Raw genomic sequence first — 25,882 nt, forward strand, 5'->3', positions numbered from 1 at the left:
TATCTCTCTAATCTATCTATCTATCTATCTATCTATCTATCTATCTATCTATCTATCTATCTGTTGTGGTGTGTATGTGCGTGGGGGATGGATTGCTTTTACATGAAGCATGATGTTAAAATTATTGGGTTGCTGAGTTAAATCCTGAAAGATAATAGATAATATTCTCAAACTGCAAATTAAATTGTGAAACACCTGTTTTATTGCAAGGAGGAGTTTACAAGGATTTTATTTTATTTTTGTAAATAGTATACGTTTCTATAAGACTGTATGAATGTATAAAGCATAAAACTGTGTACTGTGCTTAGAGGAAGTTTTTACAGTGTCCACGATGTCACGGAATGAATACTGGAAGCTTTTATGAAGGTGAGCTGAGAGATGATGATGGAAAACTATAAATTTTGCAAAAGAGAAAACATCAAGTGAACCATTTCAGAATTTCATGCTCCAGTTGCTGGTTAGTTATATCTACAGGAAGATAACTGACAAAATCCAAACCATTAAAGCACAGCCAGTACAAGTTTATCAATGTAAATAAAATTTAAAAAAAACAAAAACTACAATTTTTTTCAAAATTTTCAGGCATAATTTCAGCACTTGGTGTTTTTGTGGACCTGAACCTGAAATACTTTTTTCCTAATTTTTCTTAATTGCATTCTATGTTTCTGTACTGTATTTGTGAAGTTGGTTTCATGAAAATCCAAGTCAGTAAGGGGATCATGCATGTCAAGGATGAACACAGCCGTCTCAGCCTGTAACAAAATTTTATACAGTTACTTGTTACCTGCCTGTTCTTCATCGACCAGTCTGGACTCCTTCCATCACATGAGCACTTGCCAGAAGGCCTCCAGCCATCATCCAAAAAAAGTAATTATATGTAGAGGCAAGGCTCTCCTCTCCAAACCAATACTAAATCCTTTGTCATCTCAGTCAGTCAGTATGCACTCTCAAAAATGTCCAGAACGTATTACAAAAGAGAAGTTATGAATTACAAAAGACAAAATCAAACATGGACTTTGGAGGCTTTAGGGTATAGTAAAATGGCAGAATCAAGGAAAAGCAGAAAAAAAATGTTACAGCAGTGAGATTCTACAAATCACTGCCAAATCCCTTAAAAGCTCTTGCTCGCTCGCTTGTGCTTTTCCCTCTGTGTGCATCTCTGTTCAGGCACCCCCCCCCCCCCCCTCCCTATCTTCCTCTCTGTTGAACCCTCTCCTCATTCGGTCTCTCGGAGCACTAATGGCCACAGATTGGGATTATCATACTGTGAAGAAAGCAGTCGGTGGACTAGCCGGTATTTTTTCTCGTACAACTCCCCCTCTCCTACCTCCCCTCCCCTCTCAGTGTGAAAGTGACAGAGTTCTACTTTGAGAGATTAGAAGAGCAGCGATTTGATTCACACATCTCTCTCTCTCTCTTGCGCTCTCTCTTTTAAACACCTGTCAACACTGGCACAATGAAACACTGGAAATAGATTTCTGCACCACGAGATGTAGCAGCATTATTTATTATTCATCAAAGATTTGAGTTGATGCTCTGGTAAACTCAGACCTTGGGTCAGTTGTCAATTAAAAGCTTGAAGACAGCATCACTGCTACCAGCTATTTTACAAAGATCTCTAAGCATATTTCAGTCACTTCTGTGCATTATAAATGAAGTGAGGCACAGATTTTTTTTTCTTTTCCCTTGACACGCATACTTTTAATTTCAAGTCAGTAATATATTAGAAAAGCAAACATCACGCTTTTTGGTCAGTCAACCAGAGACAAGAGGGTCAGCAGATAACACATTATGTTAGAATCTACCCTAAAAAGACAGACTTCTCCAGACCATCCTCCACTTTGGTATATTCCAGGTGAGATTTGAAGTACTGGCTATCATATTGTGGGCTGCTGCGCACATATTCCAGGTATTCAGGTGTGCCAGGGCAGATGACATTGTCAGCCAGCAGAATGCTCCCTTTCCTGAGGAGGCCACAATCCTGGTAAAAAGCAAAGTGAGCGTTATCCATGACAAAGGAGTCAAAACTTCAGTGTGTTGCAAAACTTTACCTCCATGAGTTTAGTGTCTGGAAGGTAGCGATCTTTCCAATGATCCAAGAAAACCAAGTCAAACGTGTTTACTCCAAACTGCTCCTTCATTTTAGGGATCCAGTCACCAGACGCTCCTTCAACTAACTGCACCTAGAGGAATCAACCCTTTTGAATTTGTTTCTCTGTTCAGTTAAAGACAGTTGACTTTACCTTGTCCTCCACTCCTGCCCATGCGATGACCTGATGAGCCACAGCAGCAAAATGTGGGTTGAGCTCAAGCGTGATGATCTTGGCATGAGGCTGGAGCAGGCTGGCAATTCGCACCGTGGAGTAGCCACAGTAGGTTCCTAGCTCCAACACAGTGGTGGGATTCACCTCAGACACAACCGAATCAAGAATGCACCCTGGGGGGTGGGGGGGATATCAAAACTTAAAACTGCAATTAAGTAAGGACTTTACCCATGCGCACGCACGCACACACACACACACACACACACACACACACACACACACACACACACTTAGCATGGTTTCATCACTACCTTTCTCATCCCCCACATTCATGGCCCACTCTGTCTGTCTGCAGAACTGGTCAATGGCTTTGACCACGCTGCGAGGGTCCCCTCTAGTGGCATTTTTCTGTACTGCACCAAGGAGCCTCTGAAGGAAGAAGTTGAAGCACTTAAGGTAATTACGGTGACACCAGGAACCATTAAAAAGCACTACAAAAATTATTTGTCTATGCTTTTAACATTATTTCATTTTTATTATTTTACTATCAGTGTTTTTGTTGGAATTTCCCCAAGATTAACCCAAACATTTCTACATTACAGCAGCATGATACCAAATTCACCTTAAAGATTCTTGTCAGGAAATGTCTTCAATTAAGAGTACGAGATTAAATCATTTTCAACAGAAGGAATCATTAAAAACATGATGAAATAGTCCATGAAGAGGGCTGACCCACTCTCCCAGAATGCCGTCTTCACACTTAAATTGTTTTACTATGATAGGCCTCTTACACACACATACAATAAAATACAAACATATCATCCTTATATTTTTTTTTATTCTATTTCCTCTTTTCTTGAGCAATGCTACATAAAAGAAAATTATCAGTGTTAAATGTGTACTGGCATGCATCTTGACTTTTGTGTGTTTTGATGTTTGTGTGTTTTTGTTTTCACCTTTATGAGACAACAGACAGGAAATGAGGGGAGTGAACGACATGAGACCACAGCCCTGAGAACACTGTAGGTTTGTGGTATTTGTCTGTACCATTTTGCAGTCAGGACTTTCCTTTTTTAACTTAGTCCACACATTTTCATTACCTCTGACTCTGGACCCAAAACTAGCTTAACAAATATCTGGTTTGTGAACAACTATTGTGCTCACTGGCATTTGTCTGTCTGTGTATTTGATATTGATTTTCTCCAAATTTGTCAGACGGGCACAGAATGAGCTGCAGAATAACCCATTCAGTTTTGTCGTCGTCGTCCTCCTCCTCCCCCTCCGCTTCATCCGATGGGTCCGGGTCGCGGGGGCAGCAGTCACAGCAAGGAAGCCAAGATTGCCCTCTCCCCAGCCACTTCAACCAGCTCTTCCGGGAGGATCCCGAGGCGTTCCCAGGCCAGCCGAGAGATATAATCCCTCCATCGTGTCCTGGGTCAGCCTCGAGGCCTCCTCCCAGTTGGACATGCCTGGAAAACCTCCCGAGGGAGGCGTCCAGGAGGCATCCTCACCAGATGCCTGAACCACCTCAACTGGCTCCTCTCGACATGGAGGAGCAGCGGCTCTACTCTGAGTCCCTCTCGAATGACTGAGCTTCTCACCCTATCTCTAAGGGAGAGCCCAGCCACCCTGTGGAGGAAACTCATTTCGGCCGCTTGTATTCGCAATCTTGTTCTTTCGGTCATTACCCAAAGCTCATGACCATAGGTGAGGGTTGGAACGTAGATTGACCGGTAAATCGAAAGCCTCGCCTTTTGGCTGAGCTCCCTCTTCACCACAACAGACTGGTTTAGCACCCGCAAGTCTGCGGATGCCGCCCAAATCCACCTGTCAATCTCCCGCTCCATCTCACCCTCACTCGTGAACAAGACCCCGAGATACTTAAACTCCTCCACCTGAGGAAAGACCTCCCCCCCGACCCGGAGAGGGCAAACCACACTTTTCCAGCTGAGGACCATGGCCTCAGACTTGGAGGTGCTGATTCTCATCCCAGCCGCTTCACATTCGGCTGCAAACTGTCCCAGCAAGAGCTGGAGGTCGTGGCCTGATGGCGAAACAACAAAGATGACACCCTCCCGCAACCAAACTCGACCCCCTCCACCACCCGGCTGCGCCTAGAAATTCTGTCCATAAAAGTTATGAACAGAACCGGTGACAAAGGGCAGCCTTGGCAGAGTCCAACCCTCACTAGGAGCAAGTCCGACTTACTATCGGCAACGCCGACCAGACTCTCACTCCTCTGGTAGAATGACCGAATGGCCCTTTGTAAAGGGTCATCCACCCCATACTCCCGGAGTACCCCCCACAGGATGCTCCTGGGAACATGGTCGTAAGCCTTCTCCAAGTCCACAAAGCACATGGGGACTGGTTGGGCAAACTCCCATGCCCCCTCCAGCACCCTAGCGAGGGTGAAGAGCTGATCCACGGTTCCATGGCCGGGACGAAAACCACACTGCTCCTCCTCAATCTGAGGTTTGACTATCGCCCTGACCCTCCTCTCCAGTACCCTAGCGTAGACCTTACCAGGGGGGCTGAGGAGTGTGATCCCCCGATAGTTGGAACACACCCTCTGGTCCCCTTTCTTAAAAACGGGGACCACCACCCCGGTCTGCCACTCCACAGGCACTTCCCCCAATGTCCACGCAATGTTACAGAGACGTGTCAGCCAAGACAGCCCCACAACATCCAGAGCCTTGAGATACCCAGGGCGGATCTCATCCACCCCCGGGGCTCTGCCACCACAGAGTTGTTTAACTGCCTCGGCGACTTCTGCCCCGGAGATTGGCTCCTTCCCCCCCCAAGCACTTCCCCGACTCTGTCTCCTCCATGCAGTACGTGTTGGTGGGATTGAGGAGTTCCTCAAAGTATTCCTTCCACCGCCCAATTATCTCCCCAGTTGACGTCAGCAGCCTCCCCCCCTGAGGCAACGGACAGTTTGCCAGAACCTTTTCGGTGCCGACCGACAGTCGTTCTCCATGGCCTCACCGAACTCTTCCCACGCCCGAGTTTTTGCCTTGGTGACCGCCACAGCTGTACACTGTTTGGCCTGCCGGTACCGGTCGGCTGCCTCTGGAGACCCACAGGCCAGCCATGCCCTGTCAGCCTCCTTCTTCAGCCTGACGGCTCCCCTCACCTCTGGTGTCCACCTGCAGGTTCGGGGATTACCAGAGCACGGCTGCCGGCCCCAGCAGCCTTGCAGCCACAGCTCACAGCAGCCGCCTTGACAATGGCAGAGCGGAACATGGCCCATTCGGACTCAATGTCCCCCACTGCCCCCGGGATGTGATCAAAGCTCTGCTGGAGGTGGGAGTTAAAGATCGTTCTGACTGGTTCTTCTGCCAGGCGTTCCCAACAAACCCTCACTACTCGTTTGGGCCTGCCGGGTCTGCGTGGCGTCTTCCCCTGCCATCTGATCCAACTCACCACCAGATGGTGGTCAGTTGACAGCTCAGCTCCTGTCTTCACCCGAGTGTCCAGAACATATGTTCGCAGGTCAAATGATACGACTATAAAATCGGTCACAGACCTGCAACCTAGGATGTCCTGGTGCCATGTTCGAACCATCCTTATGTTCGAACATGGTGTTCATTATGGACAAACTGCAACTTGCACAGAAGTCCAATAACTTAACACCACTCAGGTTCAGGTCGGGCCTGCCGTTCCTCCCAATCACACCCCTCCAGGTCATGCTGTCGTTGCCCACATGAGTGTTGAAGTCTCCCAGTAGGACAATGGAGTCCCCAGCCGGAGCACTATCCAGTACCCTTCCCAAGGACTCCAAAAAGGGTGAGTACTCTGAACTGGTGTTCGGCGCATACGCTGCTTCGAGCCCCCACCCCAGGCCTGGCTCCAGGGCGGGGCCCCGGTGCCCCTCCGGGCAGGGTACACATCACACTTGGTGTTTCTTCCATGAGGGGGTCTGTTGAACCGTTCTTTGTCTGGCCCTTCACCTCGGACCAGTCTACCTTGGGTGACCCTACCAGGGGCAAAATGCCCCCGACAGCATAGCTCCTAGGGTCACTAGGGCACTCAAACTCCTCCAACACGATAAGGTGACGGTTCCAGGAGGAGCATTCAGTTTTGTGTTACAAGTAAACTCAGATGGCAACAGAAAATGACGTGTTTTTTTGTTACACTTTCATGTATTCCTCCAAGGGACCAGATCCTTCTCAAACCTGATAACAGGGTGCTGTAAAGACTGAGTTTTTGTTAAACAGTGTTACTACAGTGAGGAAGACAATTTTTATCATCCTTGATCACAAAACTGTAGTAACTCAACAACACATGGCTGGATCTTTTCTAAATTTTATAAATTTTATATGTTTGACGATATACTCATCCTAAATACATCTACAAACTGAATGTAAATCAAAACTGTCATCAATTAATCAGCTGGCTCCTTTCTTTCAGTATAACACCAAATGGATTATTTCGGTGTTACGTTGTGGATGAAGGCCCACCTGTGGACGTGTGGACTGGGTCAGTGTGTCCAGCATTGGTTCCACAATCACATCATGCCACATCAGCGCCAGTCCTCCATGATACTGCACCACAGCAGGGATCATCCATCTGTACAGAGCGTAGAGTAGAGCGGCTCCACAAGTACAGCTGTATGCAAGAGTAACCCACATCCTACAAGCAAGAAAGAGATAGCATCAATTCAACGTGGTTAGATGGCATAGCATTGTGAGAAGTTGTGATAACAACTCTGCCCAACTCTTCCTGAGATAAATGAGAGCTTTCATATCTCCCCTCACACTTTCTGCCGTTGTACTGTGCTAATGAGATGGGTGTTTACTATGCCATGAATAACTGTTGCTGCTCCTGTTTTCATTAGTTGCTGCTGCTGCACCAACACTCATGTCAGTGAGATGGCTATCATTTCATATCAAACAGCAAATATTGTGATTTCCCCACCCTCAGAGGTCAGTTTAAGGTGTCTGACTTGAGAACAATGGAAGATAAAGCATACAGAGAATGGTAATCAAAGCCTCCTTTTGTAGAGGGCAGTGAAGGCTATGGGTTGGAATGGCTTTACCTTGAAACGGTGGATGTCCACTCATGGTTGAGGTAATTCCTTTTGATTTAGAGTTTGAGTTGCATGGCAACTGGCTAGGGGTTAAGAGCTGTGTCACAAAAGGCAGAGCTCTGGGACTTTAACCTTTTACTTGTGCTTCTCCCAGAATCACAAGAGATTCCAAGATAGAAATATACACACAGATCCTCAGCCTGACTTGAAAAACACAAAACAATCCTGTACCATCCTCAATCAAATGACAGTGGGGTTGTAGCTATTCTGTATTATATTCCATAACTGCATTTAATTTCTGCAAATTCTCAGCACAAAGAACAAGAGTATGCAAGCAATCAAAAATCTCCCCAGCACATTCATTTTTACAGATATATATTTATGATTGAAAATACTTCAACTGAGGACGATCACAGGGATGTCAGATTGTTACTTTATGTACTATTTAGAATGTATGTTTTTCACATAATCAACTGCACTGAGTGCACATATTCTTAAGTGTAAAACAAGAATTGAAATGTGCTCCCCCATGAGCACCCCTGAATTCTTAAAGTGTCTGGCATATGCAAATTAAAAGAAAATTAGACTTACATGTGTGGGCAGGCAGTGGTCCCTGTCCTCTCACCTCTCCTCACTGCTACAAGAAAACCTGAGTTTTCCTGACACCCAGAAACATGCCTGCTTATACATGTCAATGACTCCTCCCTCTGTCTCTTTCCATCCCCCACTCCAAGCTATGCAGCAAGCAAAGGAAGAACAAGAGACCATGTTTCAACATCACGTGGCCACACAAACACGCACTGCTCTGAGACTGCAAAAAACAAACAGGGAATGATTCCTACTGTAATTTACTTATTTTCAGGGGTTCATGTTGAGTGCTGTTTCCACTAAAATTCAAAATAGTGGACGTAAACCTGTAATTTCTTTTGATTCCTTTTAACCATTTCCTCACTAACACTTGTTAATGTAATGGTTCAAGTTGGGATTTCATTCAAGATGTGATCTTTAAATCACTTTAATAACCATAATAACTGAATGACAAGAGGGATTTAATATAAGTTTATTGAAATTTAAGAACTTAACATTTGTGTTAGAGAGCACTTTTATCAGTAAGACAAATCTTCTTGTAGCTGAATCAAAAGGGATTTATATTTGAATAGTAGACCAAATACCAAGACCAAAAAATCAAAAACCTCAAGCTTATAATATTTATGAAAACTTTGCTCATTGATGCCAACTGTATATACCACAATTGAACATGTCCAAACAATCAAGTAATTAAGGTCCACTGAGCTGTGTATCTATGAGGAGATCCAGGAGTGTTTCAGACACTGGGCAGCTGTAGCTCTTTTTTCAGGCTGCAGCTCCAACATGGCCAGTAGGAACGAGCTGAACTGCTCAGCTTCACCCGGTGGCCACTCATACTTCTCCAGCAGGATCTCGTACAAGCTCCATGGCTTCAGCGTTGAAATGTGCTTCAATTGTCCTGGATGGGTAAAAAGATGACACAGTTGAAGACATTTTTTCTTAAAATTGCAGAATCAACCTCAGTATTGCAAACATCCATCCATCCATCCATCCATCCATCCATCCATCCATCCATCCATCCATCCATCCCTTTACTCCTGCTTATCCGGTTAAGGGTCGCGGGGGGGCTGGAGACTACTTCCGCTCTCTCCTGACAGCAGACGCTTTCTTGCATTGCTCCTGCTCCCTCCTTTGCTTTATTTGTTTTTTCGCTATCTTTTCCTTTTTATGGAATTCTGGTCCTGATAGCTGTATATCATCTGGAATTTGTGGGTTAAGTTGCCTGAAGCCATTTTCAAAGGTTTATATGGCTTTTTTTACAACTGAGTAAGTGAACACGGCCCACCATCAACTCAAGCCTACACTACAGTGAGTGGATACAGCCGAAGCTAACTAGCATCAGGATGCCACCCTTCTCCACCGATGATTTCCACAAACTTGTGCAGAAGATTACTGTGCTGGAAACCAAAATCCATAGGTTAGAAGTAAATGTGGATGTTAACGGACTCTATGGAAATGAAATCACTCTGCCTCTTACACAAACGAGTGGACAAGAGAATGCTATCAAACAGCTACTTAGCACAGATAAGACTGCAAAGAAGCCGGAGAGTTATGATCTCTGCAGTAAATCTTCACATGGAAGTCCTCCCTGGAACAGCCTAGGAGCAAAGCTAAAGAAGGAATCTGCTCCCTTGAACATGGAAGGACGTTTAACAGGCAGAACCATCCACCCAGACCGGCTGGCCAGCGCTACCATCTACCTCCTCCTCATCAACACCGATGCAGAGCAGGACACAGCCGTGGATAGCTGCTAAAGGAAAGACGAACAGCAAGCAACCTGTACAGCAGCCTGTCATGATCCACAACAGATATGCTGCACTACTGCAAGATTCTGCATCTCCATCTGATGAACTGAAAGTGTAAGGTCCGAACATAAATCAGAAGCTAGCAGGCCGCAGGCCAAGCTAACAACTGGGCCCCAAACTCTGATTGAGGGAGATGCCGCCGTCAAAGATCTGAGATTCATGTGCAGTGAAAACACAAAGGTTCTCTGTTTTCCGAGAGAAATGGTTCCTGACTTGACAGCAAGAATCCCTGGTATTGTCGCAGCAAATACTACTGTTAAAAAGATCATTTTGCATGCAGGGATGAATGACATTGTGAATCGGCAGTCTGAAGTGCTTAAACAAGATTTCTGACTGAAGACTGATCTGCTGAACACCATCAGCTCTCTGGGTGTCAAGGTCTTTATCAGTGCCCCTTCCATCTGTCAGAAGAGGTGCTGAGAGATTCAACAGGTTGATGGCTCTGAATACATGGCTATCTGCAGCATCTGATGTCCATTCCATGCACTTTTTGGACAATTTTAGTTTCTTCTGGGACCGCGGACATCTTTTCAAGAGAGATGGACTCTTCCTAAACACGTCAGGAGTCAAACTGTTTATGTCCAACATATCTTACTGCTTGCGTCACCAATCTGTTCCTTCCACCAAAGACAAGGTGATACAGACAAAAGATAAATATCATCAGGATGGAGCACAACCTCTAGCTGACATGAGATCCAGTGATGAGAGACATCAGGGTGAACGGGAGGAGGATTCCCCATGTCAGGGTGAAGAGGAAGAGGATTCTTTGCCTTCAGCACCAAAAAGTGCCTGTGAGGGTCCACCTTCTACACCCCTCCAAACTCCACCCAGGTCACCATCCACTGTGAGCACGTTGTCACCTTCGTCGTCCCCCCTCATAGATTTCACTGACCACATGAACAAGCTGGTCATTGCTAGGACACAACTCACCCCTCGCCCCATTGCAATGTTCTCTCCTCTCATTCCCCTGCAACACCCTCGGCCTTCTGTGAAGTTAAGACGTGCTCCACCCCTACCGTCCCCACACAGGCATCAGACTCATCCTCTGCAAGCTAATAAGAGTTCAGCACACTTAGATCTCTCTGTCACTGACTGCTGACGTGTTCTGGGTCCAGGCTCCAATGATGTCACTCCTGACTATTCCCAGCCAAAGTTGGGGCCCAGCATACTGGAAGCTTCCTCAGTTCACGTTATGACTGGCAATAGAAAACGAATGTTTAAATTGCCAAGAAACAGGGTAATGTCAAATTTAACATTCGTTCCATGTCAGCCACAGTCAGTACACGTTCCTATAGATACTGCTTCTAACATATCAAAGCTAGCAGTATTAAATGTCAGATCATTAGCAGGCAAATCATTTCTAATCAGTGATTACATTATACAACACAACCTAGACTTCATGTTCCTAACTGAAACGTTGTTAAGCCAAGATAACAGTGCAGCAGTTCTCACTGAATCAGCGCCTCCTAACTTCAGTTTCATAAGTGAAGCTAGAGTGGATAAGAAAGGAGGTGGAATTGCAGTTTTGTTTAATGAAACCTTCAAATGCAGGAGGATGTCATATGGAAGTTTCAACTCCTTTGAGTATGTTGCTATTCAGTTGAGAGCCTCCTGTCGTGCAATATCATTAACCATCGACAGGCCCCCAAAACATAATGCACTGTTTTTTGATGAGTTTTCCAAACTACTGTCTATTATCTGCATTGAGCTTGATGTGTTATTCCAGTGGGGGATTTTAACATTCATATTGATAATGTGAAAGATTGATATGCAAAGGAACTCTTAAATACTCTGGATATCTTTGGACTCTCCCAGCATGTAACGGATCCAACACATAACATGGGCCACATATTAGATCTAATTATCTCCAAGGGTCTAAACATTTCTGACATTGTGGTGAGTGATGTTGCTCTTTCTGATCATTATTGTGTTCAGTTTAAAATGACTATCCCTGCCAATCTTTGCAAAAGTGAAGCAGAGGTGATAAGAAAGCGGTCTATCAACAACAGCACTGGTACATTATTCACTCAGGCTTTTACATCATCACCAACTCTGCCCTTAGCCTCAGTCAATGACCTTGTTGATAGTTTTAGCTCCAGTGTTATGACTGTTACGGATGCCATTGCTCCAATTAAGACCAAAGTTATATCTGGCAGAAAAAAGTCACCATGGAGTAATGCCATTCTGGTCAAAGCTCAAAAAAGAAAGTGTAGGCAGGCTGAACACAGATGGTGTAAAAACAAACTCCAGGTATACTATGACATTTATAAAGCGAGTCTTCACATTTATAACCAAGAATTGAAAAAGGCAAGACAGTCTTTTTTCTCTGAGATGATCAAAAATAACACCAACAATGCTTGCACCTTATTCACTGTTGTCGACAGACTGACAAATCCTTCGGCATCTATTCCTGCTGATCTGCTGTCCAACAAGTCATGCAATGACTTTGCAGCCTTTTTTACAGATAAAATTCAGAAGATAAGACAAACAGTATGTGGCTCCTCCAAAAGCAACTTAGGTATGTCACCAGTTCCTCCACAGTTTCTCAGAAATCTAGAAACATTTCAACCCATAGACCATACAACTCTGACAGAAACGGTTCAGAATTTAAAATCCACGACATGCTGCCTTGATATGATGCCTACAAGCTTGCTAAAAAGTGTTTTTAATTGTGTTTCATCAGATGTATTGAAGATAGTAAATGCTTCTCTCCTATCAGGTCAATTTCCCAGGGCACTGAAAACTGCAGTAATCAAACCTCTCTTAAAAAAGCCTAATCTGGATGCTTCAGTAATAAGTAACTACAGACCCATATCTAACCTTGCGTTTTTGTCAAAGATCATTGAGAGAGTTGTCTACCAACAAATTAATTCTTTCTTGACCCAAAACAATCTCTTCAATGCTTTCCAGTCAGGTTTTCGACTACACCACAGCACTGAAGCTGCCCTTATTAAGGTGTTCAATGACATACGCCTTAATACTGATGCATCTAAAATATCAGTATTGGTACCACTAGACCTTAGTGCCGCATTCGACACAGTCGATCACAACCTGTTGCTTGACAGACTGGAGAGGTGGGTTGGACTTTCTGGTTCGGTGCAAAATTGGCTCAGATCTTACTTAGAAGATTGTGACTTCTTTGTCTCGCTTGGGAACTGTGAATCTGAGTGAACAAAGATGACATGTGGGGTCCCGCAAGGCTCTATTCTTGGGCCATTTTTGTTCAACATCTATATGCTCCCACTGGCCCAGGTCATAGAGCACTATAATATCTCTTACCACTCATATGCTGATGACACACAACTTAATATTATAGTGTCACCATGCGATTACAGTCCACTGCATTCACTGAGTGACTGCATCCTACAGGTCAATCAGTGGATGGGCCAGAATTTTCTCCAGCTCAATGCAGAAAAGACAGAAGTCATTGTGTTTGGTCCCAAAAACACAAGAATTGAGGTCAGCAGCCAACTCGACTCAATGACACTACAAACCACCGACCAAGCTAAAAACCTTAATGTTATTATGGACTCAGACCTGAATTTTAAGAGCCACATAAAAACTATAACTAAATCAGCCTATTATCATATCAAAAACATTGCACAAATTAAAGGATTTCTCTCTAAACAAGACATGGAAAAACCCGTCCATGCATTTATTCTTAGTAGACTAGATTATTGTAATGGTGTCTTTACAGGTCTCAGTAAAAAATCAATCAAGCACCTGCAGCTCATCTAAAATGCTACTGCCAGAGTCCTGACCAACAGCAAGAAAATGGACCACATTACACCTGTCCTTAAATCACTGCACTGGCTCCCTGTGTGTCAAAGGATTGAGTTCAAAATCCTGTTACTGGTCTATAAGTCACTAAATGGGCTTGGGCCTAAATACATGTCAGAGCTGCTGACTGGGTATGAAGCATCCGGACCCCTCAGGTCATTAGGGACAGGTCTACTCAGTGTCCCCAGAGTCAGAACCAAGCAGGGTTAAGCTGCTTTCAGTTTCTGTGGTCCACACTTGTGGAACAAACTCCCTGAACCTCTGAGGGGGGCACAAACTGTCAGCTCATTTAAATCAGGGCTGTAAACACTGCTGTTTACTGCAGCCTTCTTATCGTGTATTGATTTGGTATTGATCTGGGTGATTTGGTATTGATGGATTGATTTAATATTGATTTGTCTGCTGTCAAATTGATTTTAAACTGTTTTATTGATTTTAAATGACTTTTGAATATTTTAATTCATATATTCGTATTTAAACTGTTTTAAACTTTCAATTCTCTCTTTTCCGCTGTAAAGCACTATGAATTGCCCTGTGTATGAATGGTGCTATGCAAATAAATTTGCCTTGCCTTGCCTTGGAGTCTATCCCACCTGCCTTCGGGTGAGAGGCAGGGTACACCTTGGACAGGTTGCCAATCCATTGCAGGGCCAACACATATAGACAGACAACCATTCACACTCACAGTCACACCTACCGTCAATTCAGATTATCTGCTCAACCTAGTCCCCTCTTGATGTCTTTGGACTGTGGGAGGAAGCCAGAGTACCTCGAGAGAACCCACGTAGGCACAGGGAGAACATGCAAGATCCACACAGAGCGATTCGGTGCCCGATGCGGGGCTTGAATCCGGAACCTTCTTGCTGTGAGGCGACAGTGCTAACCACTGCACCACCGTGGCCCCCCATTTTGCAAACAATTCTTGTAATTCAGTTGTATAATGGTGAGCATCATTTTGTTAATGACTTTGTACCTTTACGGTTGAAGAACTTTTTGGAATTTCTCCCTGAGAGGGCAAACTGGGATGGAAGGGGTCCCAGAAGCTCAATGATGTGGGCGATGTGATCTGAAGAGACACAGACTGGTGCTACTGTATATTACAACCAGTTGTTTTTAGTAAGCACAAAGTGGAATTTATAAGACAAACCTTCCTCACGGGAGTATGTGCGTCCTGACTGAGGGTCAAAAAGATAATCTCCTGTGGCCAACTCAAAAGCCTGCAGGATACAAGAAGAGGCAAAAAAGATAATTGTTGCAAAACTGAGATGACAATGCAGCAAAGACTTAAAACAGTAAGATGGAGACCATTTACATCTACATACAGTATATCCAAGAGCACTGCTCACCATGCAGGCAGTGCTCCAGATATCAGCCGGTGTGCTGTAGTTGGCACCAATCAGGACTTCCACAGAGCGGTACTGACACGTCTGAATGGCCTCAGTGAAGTGTTTGTGCTTCGGACAACGGAGAGACCAAATGTATTACTATGAATTCAACTGTGATTTAATTATTAGTAATAGGTTGCTTCAAAAAAATTCAATCCATCACAAACATCAATGAATAGCTGGTCAAAATGTACAGAGAGAGAGCAAAGTCAGGCATTTCCCCGATTTCTTTTTAAACTTCATCACTTTTGATGAGCTCTGTATATAAAGTTACTGTGAATCATAAAACATTTGCTGCTTCTCAAACTCTTAAAATTAATCTCACTTCCTTGTTTACTGCTGCCTGGATAGGTGCGCTGATGCGTGCAGCCCATTATCTTCACTGGAAAATACTGAAAGTATCTTATCGCTTGACCACTCACTGGCATCACATCCACTTAGAATCAGAATATCGAGTTGACATGGTAACAGACATTGAAATGGGGGCAGGGAAATTAGTGAGAACATAACATAATGAGTAGTACATTGTCACTGAAATGTACAACATTATACTGTACATTTTGTTCAAGTATAGTCTCTATCAGCCATATTTCCAGTGACACTGGAAATTCACATATAATGGTAAAAATGATGAAACAACATACACGCACACACACACACTCATGTCTTTTATGTGTGTGCATGCACATTTACCACTGGATTATTAATTTGAGGGTTACTTTTCAGGTTTTGCTCCATCATTTCTTTCAAAAACATATTTTTCTTTCTCTCGTTATTTGACACCTCCCCTTAAACATCCAGAAAATTTTCATTATTTGGTATCCCATGTAATTTCTATTATTGGTTGCTAAATTTTCATCAGTATGTCATTTTTAACTCTCCAGTCTATGAAACAGCTGCATCTGAATTTAGATTACATATGCACATATTAGATTCGGGGCAGTCATGCAACATTTGGTGGCATGATACATTTAAAGGGACATAACACTTAGTGTATGATTCATGAAGTCTTCACAAACTACAGTATATACATACTGATACAATAAAGAAAGATCCAGATGCCAAATGAACAAATTCAGTCAAAATAAATCTTGGATGATGTTTGTACTTTCTAACCACTTCTAGTTTTAGTATGAGGCTCTTTGATTTAACAGGATTGTTTTTCAGTCTCGGTTCAATGAGGACTTACCACCCAACAGGCATTGCCCAAGTCAGCAATCTTGACAAGGATTTTATCAGCATTCTGGGACTTTAGGAGGTCCAGAGGTTCATCCCAGTCACTGATCCCTAAAATACAAAAGAGACTGGGATAAGGTAACAGGATCATATCATGTATGTATTAGTATGTATTAGCAAATATCAGCTCTTGTAAATCAGAACAATAACCATGAGGAGAGAGTGGTGATGGTGGAGGTTCTTTGTCTGCAGTCTGATGTGGAAACATAGCTCTTGAGTCAAAAACGGGAGCTTCTCTGCTGAAGTCTGGCAATGAGCAGATGGAGTCTCTCTGGCCATGTAGGTCAGAGTCCAGTCTTTCCTCCATCAAGAGGGTCTGTCTCCTTAAGGTGAGGTCAGAACTTGGAGCAATGGATTGATAGGTGGGGCTCCAGGTGCTAAAGGGGGATGCAACATCAGAAAATGCGACACAATGTTTGTCTCTTTGATTGCAGTCAGATATGCTCCCCTGTCCTCGCCGTTTCCTGTCCCTCCTGGTCAGACGTTTAATCTGGGTCCTGGAGACCTTGCTTGACTGCAGAATAATGTAAAAAAAAAAAAAAATTTTAAAAAGGTGAGCAATTGAGTTACACAAATGGTTTTCGATGAATTATCCAATTAAACTAGTGCTAGTTGTAAAAAAATACATAATGGCAGACAGCCATACATCCATGACCTACATTGCGAAGACGCATTTAATAGTCGTTGACTGATTACGTTTTTTTTTTTACTTTAGCAAGATTGAGCCATAACCTACATGTTCTGATTCTTTTGCTCTTGGATGTTATACACATGCAAATGCTCAGTGACAAATTTAACACATCATCTCTGTGTTAACATCTCAGTTATTAATGTTTGTGCTCTGTATTTGCTTGTTAGACATGGTCAGCTCCCTGCAACTGTCTTTTAAAGAACTGTAACCTGATAATGATAGAGGTCTGACGGCATCTAGTTTTATGCATCCACACCACCAATAGCTGTAGGCCAGAAGAAATACATTTCTTCTCTGGAATCAAACAAATTTGGCTCAAACAACAACTGAACCTGAAAACATGCCACATCTCTAGAATGCCTTGAATTTCTCATAAGTTTTGCAAAATTATTCATTGGAACTTTAACATGAACTGAAAAGGTTAGGGCAGTCAAAATGTCTGGAAGGCATACATTGCTGAGGCATATAATATTTATGTAGTATTTTGTCATAATTTCAAATGTGTGTTGCTGGTTTTACTTGCAGTGAAAATGGCTGACATGTAGAGGCAAAATTTGTGATCCACCTTACCCACTCCCCAAGAGTGTGGAAGGCCCCGGACAACTTTCCCAACAAGTTGGAAAGCCTCTAAGAGGACAAGCAGATAGGCAAAAGTCATGATGCTATAGTTAAGGAAACACATATGTGTTTTCAAAAAATGAAGTGGAGAATCACAAATTCCCAGATTCCACACCTGCTTTTCTCTGGTGCTTTGGTTCACTGGAAGGAGGAGAATACAGTCACAGGAGATACAAAATCCAGAATGTGGAAGAAATGTGGAAACAGTTTCTCTTATTTTAATTAGAGGTACAAGCGTGTTTTTATTGTTGTTTTAAGTTAAGTACAGTAAAGCTTAATGACAAACCTGATGCCCTGGTGAACCCAGAGGACCTTGGCAACTGCCACAGCTTGGTGTTAGCCACCGGTTTCTGAATGTAAACCTTGTCCACCCTCAGCAGGATGTTCTCTGGCTTGATGTCCGTGTGTATAATCCTGCATTTGGTGTGCAAGTAATCCAAACCCTGTAGAACCTGTGAGGGGGAGTAGAAACAGTTACATGAAGATCAAGCTTACAAGACAATCACAACGAGGAAAGTTAAGGGTACACGGCACCTGTCTAAGGATACTCTTAACACATGACAGGGGAAGTCCAGTGTAGTTAGATTTGATGATCCACCTCAAGATCTGGTGGCCTAGGACCTCCAGAACCATGCACACATCTGGAAAGCAATTAAGGATGGTGTTTGTGCATATTCAAAGGTGATTATGGAGGGTTTGTGAAGGATACGTTCTCCATTCTCTCCAAAGATCTTGAAGTCATCAATGAGGTGCACCACTCTCTCATGTTTCGGGTCTTTAGGGTCACTGTTCCTCACCTGATGGCCACAAAGGGAAAATATCACAATTTGGACGAAAGGTAAAATGCAGTCATAGACAGATATGACATTCTAAATGAGTACAATGTATATGCCCTTAATTGTATAATAAATTCTCCTATGCCAATATTATTTTTAATATTACTGTCATTTATTTGATCTGTTCAGGAGCTGAGATCCAGTTGTGGAGATGAGCAGGAGAATAAGTTTTTGGCAAATAGATAAAGATTTAGATATGATGACAACAGCAAAAACCCTGTGGTAAAAACCATTTACCAACTGCAATAATGTAAGAATAACTGTACTTCAACTTTGTGTACTCTCAATCACACACCCACACACGCACACAAACACAAACACACATGCATAGATGAACAAACAAAAGTGTTGAAAACTTTTTCGATAAAGTGAATATTTATACTGCAGGGAAGAACAAACAGGAAATTTTTGGTTCATTCATACAAACTGTATTTAACCTTGCACTTTCCATCCATCCATCCATTTATTCATCCATTTTCTTCAACTTATCCTGTTAAGGGTGTCCTAGGATTTCTCACCCAATGACAGCTGGGATGGGCTCCAGGCCCGCTAGGACCCTAAACAGGATAAGCAGTTGACAATGGATGGATGGATTGAGGTGTGAGATAATTTTCCCAGATATAAATCATTATCATCTTTTCCAGGAACCTGTATTGAAGTCAAGGTATTGGTAATTGGACTCAATTTTATATCGTGCTTTTCTACCTTAGCGGCACTCAAAGCGCTTTACAGTGTCATCTCATTCACCCATTCACACACACACACACTCACACTGATGGTGAAGGCTGCCATGCAAGGCGCCAACCTACTCATCAGGAGCAATTACGGGTTCTGTATCACTTTGACATGGTCACCAGGATCGGAAATCGAACCAGCGACCCTTGGGTTGCTAGACGGCCACTCTACCCCTGAGCCATGCCACCCCACCATCACCTCCATCAACATCAGAATTTTTTTTATGAATACCCAGGACCAGGGCTCCAGAGTGATACCTATTAGGTCGCATATGCAACCTAATTTCTTTAAGGTGTGAGTTAAAAATTTAACGAGGTGGCACCAGTGCGACTTGCGGAGGAGAATACATTTTTTTTTAATAAAATAAACTCCCTGCGCTGCATGGTGGTGCAGTGGTTAGCACTGTGGCCTCACAGCAAGAAGGTTCCGGGTTTGAGTCCCGGCTCGGGCACGGGATCTTTCTGTGTGGAGTCTGCATGTTCTCCCCGTGTCTGCGTGGGTTCTCTCCGGGTACTCCGGCTTCTTCCCACAGTCCAAAGACATGCAATTGGGGACTAGGCTGATTGGATTCTCTAAATTGACCGTAGGTATGAATGTGAGTGTGAATGGTTGCTCGTCTCTGTATGTTGGCCCTGCGATGGACTGGCGACCTGTCCAGGGTGTACCCCGCCTCTCGCCCGTTGACGCTGGGATAGGCTCCAGCCCCCCCCCCCCCACGACCCTTAATGTGTAGGAATAAGCGGAAGATGACGATGGATAGATGGATAAACTCCCTGCCTCTGCCCTGAGGCACGAGCGGCTGTGTTAGTGCATTAATGGTTGTTGTAGTTGATGATACAATATTACTTTCTGGCTCAGTCTGTTGAGTCCCCTCTCCCCTCTCTCTGCCCGTCTGTCTGCAGTGGTCTGATCACGTGCACCAATAGCAGCACACATTGAAGTGGTCTCTTCTGGATTTTTTCGAGAAAAGAAATTTTGCACAGGAGACAAATGAGGAAGCTGGAGGCGGGTTAGGCGATGAGGAAGGAGGAGAAGAGCCAACGAGAATCTCCGATTACGAGAGTAAAGACAGAGGATAGTGACAGGTTGGCAAAAGCAACAGCGGGGAAAAGGAAAAAGTGCGCTTTTCAGCCAAAATGGCTGGTGCAGTTCCCGTGGTTATGATATAAAGGGACAAGCCATGGTGTGTGAGTATTGCAGGAAATGTGGCCCATGCGTTGCAGGCAGAACACAATTTGTTATGTCTATGCAGCAGTAAAAAAGTTATACAAAAAGAAGACAATGCTCTTTAGGTTTATGAGTTACACCTGTGAATTAATGCTGCTGTCACTTTAAGTTAAGTTGAATTGAATAAATGATGCACAGTTAGTTTAGTTAAGAATATTGTCTGTGCAGCAGTAACAAGTTATACGAATAGAAGGCAATGAAATTGCACATTAAAATATTTTGAAAATATCAAGTTTAGGACAATGTCAATCTTTACATCAAGGCAAAACTATGGTATGCAAATTAACACAACTATCATCATGATGGGGTCATGTATTAATACCACACTATACGAAGAAAACGGTTGCGCTACCTAATTTGTGATTGCACTACCAACTGAAAAGGTAGGTGGCACCAGTGCTACCTGTGAAAAAGTTAGTCTGGAGCCCTCACTCACACACACACACACACACACACACACACACACACACACATACGCATGCATGCACACACGCACCCACACACACAGATGCACGAATGAATGTACAACGCACAACAGACACTCTGGCTGAATCCATTAATAGTGACATGATGTCAAAACATTACAAAACATGACAAGAAAAGGAATAAAAGCAACCTCAAGGTCTAACTCACACATTTCAGAAGTTTGATCTCATCCAGCGCTGTCTCTGTAAAGGTCTGAGCACTCTTCACCACCTTCAGAGCTACAAAATGCCCCTCCCTGCAAACAGAAACATTATGGCTATTTTTCATACATCATACACTTAAATATCTTAAAAGTCAAAAGATCCCTTAAGTACTTACTCCATATCCCAGCAGAGCCACACAGTAGAGAAGTGACCCCATCCCAACTTTTTGACCACCTGATACCTGTCTATGAAGATCTCTCCGATCTCTACTGGGTAATAACCACCTGCAACAAAACACGTTATCACAGTGGAGGGCATGGCCAGTGTGTTTGAGGTTTTGGGTTGCCAGGTTGCCTACCTATCCCATAGTCCGCAGGATTCTCCAGTTCATCATATGATCCTAGAGGCTTGGGTACTTCTACAGCGGGAGTGTGGTGAGCTGTGCCGTGTGATGGCACATATTTAGACTTTCCTGTTGTGTCCGTAGCAGAACGCGGAAAGGGCTTTATGGGCTGGTTATGAACACTGGCAGTAAGAAGGGCTGATATAGCTGCAGCATATGACGATGACATGTTCAACAGGAACCAGACAAGCCCAGAATACAGCAGAACTCTGAGAGAATCCAAACAGAAATGCATTTATACACAGTTGCTTGGAAGTTACAGGAGATTTTCAAGTCCTACAACCAGTCCTACAACTACAAAAAGGAAACCTATTTAAGCAAATAAAAAAAAAAAGAATTAATTTGTTTTTTTCAGGAACACTTTCAAATCCAATTTGGGGCAAAAGTATGGGAAACCTGTGCTTTCCCTTACTATTGTGAACTTCTTTATAAGTGTTGTAAACATCATTTTGCACGGATTTTCAACCATTGTTACAAATCTTTTTCCTTGTGAGACTATCTCATGATTAGGGCAGCCAAAGAGCCCAAAACACTTGAGCTGATTTGGGAATAAAAAACTTAAGGTTGTACCAACTCAGAAAACTCCTTAATTTAAAGCTGTACTCAGTTCTAATTTGTCTGAAATTTAGAGCTGTACTCAATGAAAAAAATTAAAACATTCATAGCCATAGTCAACCCAGAACTTTCTGAGTTAACTCAAATTTGTTGAATAAGACAGTATAACTATTGGTTGTTGTTTTTTTCTTCAGATAATCAATAAAAGCTGTAGATGAAGTTTCGAAATGCTGAATGTAATGGAGGTTACTGTGATTTTGTTGGACTCATATTTCTGGCTATCTCTGTTTTTGTTTGACGTTTCTGTTGAACTTGCAAGTGTGGATAGTTTGGCAGGAAAACAACATATATGTGCAAGCTGCTGATCTTGATTTACATTTCAAGAATGGGAACTCTGAGAGAGGGTAAGAGAACTTCTTGAGTTGAAGAATCTCAATGCAGTTCCAAAACTCTACATCGCATCAACAAGTTGAGATCAGGAAAAGAAATGCATATTGAAAAATTGCCTTGAATAGGCATTATGTTGTCATTACAGGTTGTCAGTCCCTACATTCCACTCATGTTAACATCATATGTCATGAATTACTTAAGGGAATATCTTCAAATTTGGCAAAAACGTCCAATAGACTCAAGGATGAACTGAAAAGACTTTGCTGGTTGAAGGTCAAGATCATTTTTTACCTCACATGTGCATGTTATCTATTCCATTTTTTTTAAATGCAATACTTCAGAAATGCATGAAGAAAATTCCTTCAAATTTGGCATTCATTTGGACTTCAGGATAAAGTGAAAATATATGAGGTCAAAGGTTAAGGTCACTGTGAAAGGTCCACATTGTTGAAGCACACCACTGCAAAGCAGGATTTCTAGTTTTAGGTAGGTCATATTTTTGTCTAATTTTCAAAACTAGTCTTAGTATTTTGGGGTCCGGCCTTGCCTAGCCTGAAAAGGAGACATGAACTCGTCCTCCCTTGGACCCAACACCCATAGGAGGAAGCGGAAGGGTCCGGTGCATTCTGGCTTGGGTGGCAGTCCAAGGCGAGGCCTCGGCTGTCTGACCCCCAGGCATGGAAGCTGGCTTTTGGGACATGGAACATTACCTCTCTGGCGGGGAAGGAGCCAATCTCAAGGGCAGAAGTCGCTGAGGCAGTTAAACAACTCCACGGTGGCAGAGCTCCGGGGGTGGATGAGATCTACCCTGGGTGTCTCAAGGCTCTGGATGTTGTGGGGCTGTCTTGGTTGACACGTCTCTGCAACATTGTGTGGACCTCAGGGGCAGTGCCTTTGGAGTGGCAGACCGGGGTGGTGGTCCCCAGCTTTAAGCAAGGGGACCAGAGAGTGTGTTCCAATTACCAGGGGATCGCACTCCTCAGCCTTCCATGTAAGGTCTACGCCAGGGTGCTGGAGAGGAGGGTCAGGGTGATAGTTGAACCTCAGATTGAGGAGGAGCAGTGTGGTTCTTTGTCCCAGCCGTGGAACCATGGATCAGGTCTTCACCCCCCCCCCCCCCCCCCTCCAGGGTGCTGGAGGGGGTATGGGAGTTTGCCAAACCAGTACACATGTGTTTTGTGGATCTGCAGAAGGCTTATGACCGTGTTCCCAGGAGCACCCTGTGGGGGGTACTCCGGGAGTATGGGGTGGATGGTCCCTTACAAAGGGCCATTCGTTCTTTCTACCAGAGGAGTGAGAGCCAGGTCCGCGTTGCCGGCAGTAAGTTGGACTTGTTCCCGGTGAGGGTTGGACTCCGCCAAGGCTGGCATTTATCACCAGTTCGTTTCATAACCTTTATGGACAGAATTTCTAGGCACAGCCCGGTTGGTGGAGGGGGTCGAGTTTGGTGGCGGGAGGATGTCATCTCTGTTTTTTGCAGATGACGTGGTCCTCTTAGCTCCATCAGGCCACGACCTCCAGCTCTTGCTGGGACAGTTCACAGCTGAATGTGAAGCGGCTGGGATGAGAATCAGCACCTCCAATCTGAGGCCATGGTCCTCAGCCGGAAAAGGGTGACTTGCCCACTCCAGGTCAGGGGGGAGGTCTTACCTCAGGTGGAGGAGTTTAAGTATCTCGGGGTCTTGTTCACGAGTGAGGGTAGGATGGAGCGGGAGATTGACAGGAGGATTGGGGTGACATCCGCAGTGATGCGGTGGGTGTGGTGAAGAGGGAGCTTAGCCAAAAGGCGAGGCTCTCGATTTACTGGTCAATCTACATTCCAACCCTCACCTATGGTCATGAGCTTTGGGTAATGACCGAAAGAACAAGATTGCGAATACAAGCGGCCGAAATGAGTTCCCTCCGCAGAGTGGCTGGGCTTTCCCTTAGAGATAGGGTGAGAAGCTCAGTCATTTGGGAGGGGCTCAGGGTAGAGCCACTGCTCCTCCATGTCGAGAGGAGTCAGTTAAAGTGGTTTGGGCATCTGGTGAGGATGCCTCCTGGACGCCCTCGGGGGTGTTCCAGGCATGCCCAACCAGGAGGAGGCCTCAAGGCCGACCCAGGACACGCGCGAGGAATTATATCTCTCGGCTGGCCTGGGAACGCCTTGGGAGTCCCCCGGAAGAGCTGGTGGAAGTGGCTGGGGAGAGGACAGTCTGGGCTTCCTTGCTGAGGCTGAGGCTGCTGCCCCTGCGATCCGGACCCATCGGATGAAGCGGAGGAGGAGGAGGAGGAGGAGGAGGACGACGACGACGACGACAAGGACGACAACGACGACTTAGTATTTATTAATGTTTAGAATACACCATTGCGTAGTGATTTGTTTTGAACACTAACTCCACTAAACAAGTCCAACGTAGAAGTCAGTAGCTGTTTTTCATTTGTTGCCGATGGACAAGTTGCACTGGGTTGTTTGTAGTGACATTTCCAAGGAGCCAGTGAATGTGTATGTTTATTTTTAGCTGGCTGAATGGCATGTTCATATAAATAGCCACCAACCGCAAGTGAAGTCCTACTGATATCACATGAAGTGATAGTGAAATATGAATTTCTGATCTTTCACAATATCATTTAAGGGCTAATATTGTGTATATTGTAAGCCATTCTCTTGAACTGTTAATGGGCTCACTGTTTAGTGGAGTGTAAAGAGGCACCAATATTTGCAAGTAGGATCAATTGACAATGTAACTTCTGGCCATTATTACAAATAAAATTTACAATCTATGCTGGTCAGATAAGTTTGTTGGCTTGATGAAAACCTTATGTCCTGCCACATAGTATATTAGAAATACTAAATCATTGTTCAAGCACCTTACCACTTGTGTTTTTGGTACAAAATCATTCGATTTAAAAACAACAGGAAGTGTCTACCATGAGAAATAAAGAAACATCGGCAGGATACACATATCTACCAAGCTGTGTACTTTTAGCTCCATGTAATTTTCTTTTCATTTTACCATAATATGATATTACTTCAAGATAATTACATTCTATTGTATGCCTTAACAGTTAGTCCTTTATATTGTCACAGTTCTAGACTTATTGCGATAAGCTACATACTTGTCACGTTAACATTTATCATCCCGCGGCGTCAGCAAGTCGGTTAGTCACCGTTACTTCAGGAGGTTAAGGAGTCCCGTTAGCTATATGCAGAAGATTTTAAGCATGACACTCAGACTCATGGACTAGTTGTGAACAATATTAAAGCGCAAACCTTACCTCTTTTGATGTAGGCTATTCGCGGAAAACAACACGTCCTGGTAACGGAAGACTCCCACAGTGTCCGCGTGGGCGAACAGCGGGGCGAAGAGGGCGGTGTATTTCTGTGGAGGACCAAAACTGCCAAAATTAAAAACAAATAAATTAACAAAAGTGAAAATAAAAACAAAAAGGAAAAAACACCCAAATTTTGAATACAAAAATAAATATAAATGGAAATAAAAACAAAAATAAAAATATACATAAATAAATAAATAAAAGTAAAAAGAAATACAAAAATAAAAAACAAGATTCAAATATTAAAAATAAATGCAAAAATAAATGTGTAAATGGAATTAAATATCAATGATTAAATAAAAGTACTCTGCTCTCATATTCAATTATTTCATGCTGCAGACAATGTCAGCATGAAATGCAGAAGGAAATGTTATTCAAATGAGGGGGCTGTCCTAA

General features: G+C 43.7%; 3 protein-coding genes across 9 annotated transcripts in view; all 3 read right to left on the bottom strand.

Moving 5' to 3' along the window:
• grm6b (glutamate receptor, metabotropic 6b) overlaps positions 1 to 1,185 on the bottom strand; it is a 25,591-nt gene extending 24,406 nt beyond the window's left edge. The window contains exon 1 of one of the 2 annotated variants that reach the window (XM_086198495.1): positions 789 to 1,185. The gene's annotated coding sequence lies outside the window, so the exon portion shown is untranslated. Of the gene's footprint in view, positions 1 to 784 lie in introns of both variants that reach the window. The other variant, XM_086198494.1, reaches the window with a different exon arrangement.
• A 138-nt stretch (positions 1,186 to 1,323) lies between these two features.
• On the bottom strand, positions 1,324 to 8,203 carry comtb (catechol-O-methyltransferase b). Its single transcript, XM_086198505.1, has 6 exons — positions 7,885 to 8,203; positions 6,725 to 6,896; positions 2,576 to 2,693; positions 2,244 to 2,437; positions 2,052 to 2,183; positions 1,324 to 1,981 (listed from the first exon to the last, which is right to left on the bottom strand). Coding segments are annotated over exons 1-6 (798 nt in total). The 5' UTR covers positions 7,887 to 8,203; the 3' UTR covers positions 1,324 to 1,801.
• A 134-nt stretch (positions 8,204 to 8,337) lies between these two features.
• On the bottom strand, positions 8,338 to 25,627 carry LOC147267581 (SRSF protein kinase 3-like). Of its 6 annotated transcripts, none has more exons than XM_086198498.1 (17): positions 25,430 to 25,627; positions 25,271 to 25,353; positions 21,182 to 21,435; positions 20,999 to 21,107; positions 20,828 to 20,915; positions 18,106 to 18,193; positions 17,931 to 18,037; positions 17,683 to 17,848; positions 17,512 to 17,537; positions 17,349 to 17,405; positions 16,238 to 16,601; positions 16,041 to 16,138; positions 14,789 to 14,920; positions 14,614 to 14,683; positions 14,440 to 14,547; positions 14,164 to 14,352; positions 8,648 to 8,779 (listed from the first exon to the last, which is right to left on the bottom strand). In XM_086198498.1, exons 3-16 carry the CDS (start codon positions 21,393 to 21,395, stop codon positions 14,189 to 14,191), a joined length of 1,791 nt encoding a protein of 596 aa, XP_086054624.1. In that variant the 5' UTR covers positions 21,396 to 21,435; positions 25,271 to 25,353; positions 25,430 to 25,627; the 3' UTR covers positions 8,648 to 8,779; positions 14,164 to 14,188. The 6 variants fall into 6 exon arrangements, with proteins under 6 accessions (XP_086054622.1, XP_086054625.1, XP_086054623.1 ...); XM_086198500.1 differs by having other exon boundaries at positions 14,440 to 14,532; positions 25,430 to 25,626; XM_086198496.1 differs by lacking the exon at positions 14,164 to 14,352 and having other exon boundaries at positions 8,338 to 8,779; positions 25,430 to 25,625.
• Positions 25,628 to 25,882: the final 255 nt, after the last annotated feature.

The sequence above is a fragment of the Aulostomus chinensis genome, chromosome 3 (genome assembly GCF_037954235.1).
Source record: "Aulostomus chinensis isolate RoL2024-O1b breed Wild chromosome 3, RoL_Achi_v1.0, whole genome shotgun sequence".
Lineage (NCBI taxonomy): Eukaryota > Metazoa > Chordata > Actinopteri > Syngnathiformes > Aulostomidae > Aulostomus > Aulostomus chinensis.